The 3999-nt window shown below is 60.3% G+C and overlaps 1 protein-coding gene across 1 annotated transcript; it reads left to right on the forward strand.

The window, feature by feature from the left end:
* The first annotated feature begins 218 nt into the window (after positions 1-218).
* On the forward strand, positions 219-2021 carry RAB7B (RAB7B, member RAS oncogene family). The gene is made up of 5 exons (XM_009997494.1): positions 219-277; positions 404-530; positions 811-1026; positions 1402-1527; positions 1922-2021. The coding sequence occupies exons 1-5, from the start codon at positions 225-227 to the stop codon at positions 2000-2002; spliced, it is 603 nt and encodes a 200-aa protein (XP_009995796.1). The 5' UTR covers positions 219-224; the 3' UTR covers positions 2003-2021.
* Positions 2022-3999: the final 1978 nt, after the last annotated feature.

The raw sequence follows: 3999 nt of genomic DNA on the forward strand, positions 1-3999 counted from the left end.
CAGCAGGGGGGGTCCTGCCCCCAGAACCGCCGGGACGCAGCAGGGGCTGGCCCGGCACGGACACGGTGGCATCTGGAACCCCGGGACAGCTGAGGTGGGAGGCGGGGAGGCCTTGGGGAGCAGTGGCTGTTCCCACACCCCCGCCAGAGCCGTGGGAATTGCCGGGAGCCAGTCCCATCCCCGCCGCCGGGTGACCCCCCCCTCTCATCCCGCAGGGCCCGCCCATGGATGCCAGCAAGAAGGTGGATCTGAAGATAATTATCATAGGAGCTCTGGGGTAAGGAGGGGTGCTGGCGAGGGGAGGGAGCCCCCGTGGGTGTAGTGCCCTGTCCTTGCTGAGACTGACCCCTGGAGTGCAGCTTTGCAGCATCAATCCTCACCCACGTCCCTTCCCTCCTGCCAGCGTGGGCAAAACCTCCCTCCTGCACCAGTACGTGCACAAGAGGTTTTACGAGGACTATCGCACCACGCTGGGCGCCAGCATCCTGACCAAGGTCCTGGCGGTGGACAACACTCCCCTGAAGGTGCAGGTGAGCAGGGCTGGGACCACCCAGGCTACCCTGTCCCCATCCCACCAGCACGTGTGTCTGTCCCACCGTGCCCTGCTGCCCCCAAGTGCCCACTGGGTGGATACTGGGGCTGGCTTTGCAGAGCCTGGTTTTCAGCAGCCCTGAGTTTTCCATGAGCTACACGGAAATGCCGTGTGAGTTTTGGGAGCTCAGCACTCCCTGGAGCTGAAGGGAGCAAGGGGCTGCAAACACCCTCTGCACCCACGTCGTGTGTCTGTACCTGTGCCCTTCTCTGCCCTAGATCTGGGACACAGGGGGACAGGAGCGGTTCCGATCCATGGTGTCCACCTTTTACAAAGGCTCAGATGGCTGCATGCTGGCCTTTGACGTGACAGACAGGGAGTCCTTCGAGGCCCTGGACAACTGGAGAAATGACTTTCTGGACAAGGTCATTCCAAGGGAGCAAGATTTCCCCATGGTTGTGCTGGGGAACAAAATAGACATCAATGATCGCCAGGTAAGGGCAGAGGAGGGAGCGGGGCCTGGGACACCCTTGTGCCCCAGCAGCTCACGAGGGCAGATCCTTCTGCAGGACTGACCTTCTTCTGATACCCTTGTGAAAACCAGGGCTCTGGGAGAGGAGCTGCTGGGCACCTGGTGGTGCCATCTCCCCTGTGCCCCTCCTAGGGGATAAGCAGCATCACCCCTCTGCCCTTCACAGCAGAGAGTGTCCCCACTGCAGGCAGCAGGACGGAGGCACCTCAGAGCTGCCTGCACTGCCAGCACCCTGTCCTCACCCACCAGTGCCTGGCTGGACCAGGAGGGTCCCCTCTACAACTCCCCAGCAGCCACGGGCAGGGCTGGGCTGTAGCTCCATCCTCCTTCCCCACAGGTGTCCAAGGAGATGGCCTCAGCCTGGTGCAAGGAGAAGGACATCCCTTATTTCGAAGTCAGTGCCAAGAACAACATCAACGTTGCAGAAGCCTTTGAGACCCTGGCAAAGCAGGCACTGGTGACGGTGAGCACCCCGGGCACCTGCTGAGGAGGAACAGCTCCTGTTGATAAGGTGTAGGAGAGCCCCAGGAGAGAGAGAAACGCAGCAGTGTGTTTGTTTTCTTAAGGTAGATCCTAGAGCAGTCAGGAAAGGCTCAAGCACTGCTGCTGCTCCCCGGTGAGGGCAGCAGGACACGCTGCAGCGCTGGGCGCGCCAGCACTGTCCTCTAGCGGCCACCCCACGGGGACATTCCTGTCCCCACCGCCGGGACACGGGGGTGGCCTCGCTCCTCGGCTGGCCCGGGAGGCTCTTCCCTGGATTTTGTCTTTCATCGGGACCAAACCTGTGCTCCCCAGCCCTCCGGTCCGCTCTGGCTGGCTCTGACCTGACGTCGCTCTCTCTTCTCTGCTTTTTCCAGTATAAAGGGATTTTTGAGAGTTATTTAACGGACTCCATCAAACTCACCCCTCACGACAAGCCCAAGAAGAGATGCTGCTGAGCCGGGCAGGCTGCCCTGTGCCCAGCCGAGCTCCCCAGGATGCCCAGGGCTGGAGCCCTGCAGGGTCTGTGCCCGTGCGGGATGGCCAGGCCAGGACCGGCTGTGCATCCCGGGACTTGCTGCTTCCCAGGTCTCCAGAGCTGCTCTCCCAATCCAGCAGCCTCCCAAATCGCTGCTGCCCCACAGCGGCCCGTCCTCCTCGAACCGCTGTTGTCTGGCACCCGATGATCCCCCTGCGGTGACAGTGCCAGGGAGCCCTCACTGCTCCTGATGCCTTGACAGAGACCAGGTCCTCAGCCCAAGGGTGACCCTTCCTGGCACATGAACTGGTGTCCTGGCATGCACAGGCTGTCCTGGGGAGGAGGGAGGCTGGTGGCCATGGCACTGGTCTGAGAGCAGCTGGGTCCCCTCCCAGGATCTGCTGCTGCAGATACAACCACCCCGTGCCTCAGTTTCCCCTGCTCTCATGCACAACCCCTGTCAAACAGCTCACACCCCACTGGTGAGGATCCTCAGTAAAGCACTTTGTCAGGGATTTATTATTTTTTTTAAAAAAAGGAAATTAAATATTTCATTTTTATTTACATACGTGTCCCTGGATGCTCCTGTTGTCCCATGGGGTGGGGGCTGCAGGCTCTTGCAGGGTCCCATGGTCCATGCTCCAGACTTTCCTCCAGTGAGGCCAGCAGCTCTGAGCCTCTGCCAGCTTCTCGGGGAAAGGGGATCTATTTTGGGGCTGCCTGTTTTTGTTGTTGGTTTTTTTGGTGTTGTTTTTTTTCCAGTGCAAATTTTGGATCAGGAGAGAGAGGAGGTGCCTGGGGCTGGTGCCAGGCTGAGCTGCCTGGCTGGCCAGGCCAGGACCGGCTGTGCATCCCGGGACTTGCTGCTTCCCAGGTCTCCAGAGCTGCTCTCCCAATCCAGCAGCCTCCCAAATCGCTGCTGCCCCACAGCGGCCCGTCCTCCTCGAACCGCTGTTGTCTGGCACCCGATGATCCCCCTGCGGTGACAGTGCCAGGGAGCCCTCACTGCTCCTGATGCCTTGACAGAGACCAGGTCCTCAGCCCAAGGGTGACCCTTCCTGGCACATGAACTGGTGTCCTGGCATGCACAGGCTGTCCTGGGGAGGAGGGAGGCTGGTGGCCATGGCACTGGTCTGAGAGCAGCTGGGTCCCCTCCCAGGATCTGCTGCTGCAGATACAACCACCCCGTGCCTCAGTTTCCCCTGCTCTCATGCACAACCCCTGTCAAACAGCTCACACCCCACTGGTGAGGATCCTCAGTAAAGCACTTTGTCAGGGATTTATTATTTTTTTTAAAAAAGGAAATTAAATATTTCATTTTTATTTACATACGTGTCCCTGGATGCTCCTGTTGTCCCATGGGGTGGGGGCTGCAGGCTCTTGCAGGGTCCCATGGTCCATGCTCCAGACTTTCCTCCAGTGAGGCCAGCAGCTCTGAGCCTCTGCCAGCTTCTCGGGGAAAGGGGATCTATTTTGGGGCTGCCTGTTTTTGTTGTTGGTTTTTTTGGTGTTGTTTTTTTTCCAGTGCAAATTTTGGATCAGGAGAGAGAGGAGGTGCCTGGGGCTGGTGCCAGGCTGAGCTGCCTGGCTGGGGTGGCTGTCGGCAGAGGGAGCTCAGCCTTCCCTTCTTCATCCATCCCGCTCTGGCTCGGCCACCTCCGAGAAGCTGCACCCAGACACAGGCTGGGGATGGCCGGAGAGGTGGCCATCGCCACCTTGTGCCACCTTCCCTGCATCCCTGCAGAGCTGCAGGGCTGGATGGACACAGAGAGACCCCCCAGACGGGCACCCTGCCCCATGGCTGCCCAGGCAGATCCCCATGAGACCTCCTGGCCTTTTGCCACCCATCTCCAGACACACCCACGCTGACCCCAGGGGTCCCACAGAAGCTTCCCAGGGGCTGTGGGGGCTCTGCCCTGGCATCACCCCAAATTTCCCACGAGCCACAGCCCTGTTGTGGCAGGGGCCCCCCCCCCC

This window comes from Chaetura pelagica, unplaced genomic scaffold, assembly GCF_000747805.2.
Source record: "Chaetura pelagica isolate M959 unplaced genomic scaffold, ChaPel_1.0 scaffold215, whole genome shotgun sequence".
Classification (NCBI taxonomy): Eukaryota; Metazoa; Chordata; class Aves; order Apodiformes; family Apodidae; genus Chaetura; species Chaetura pelagica.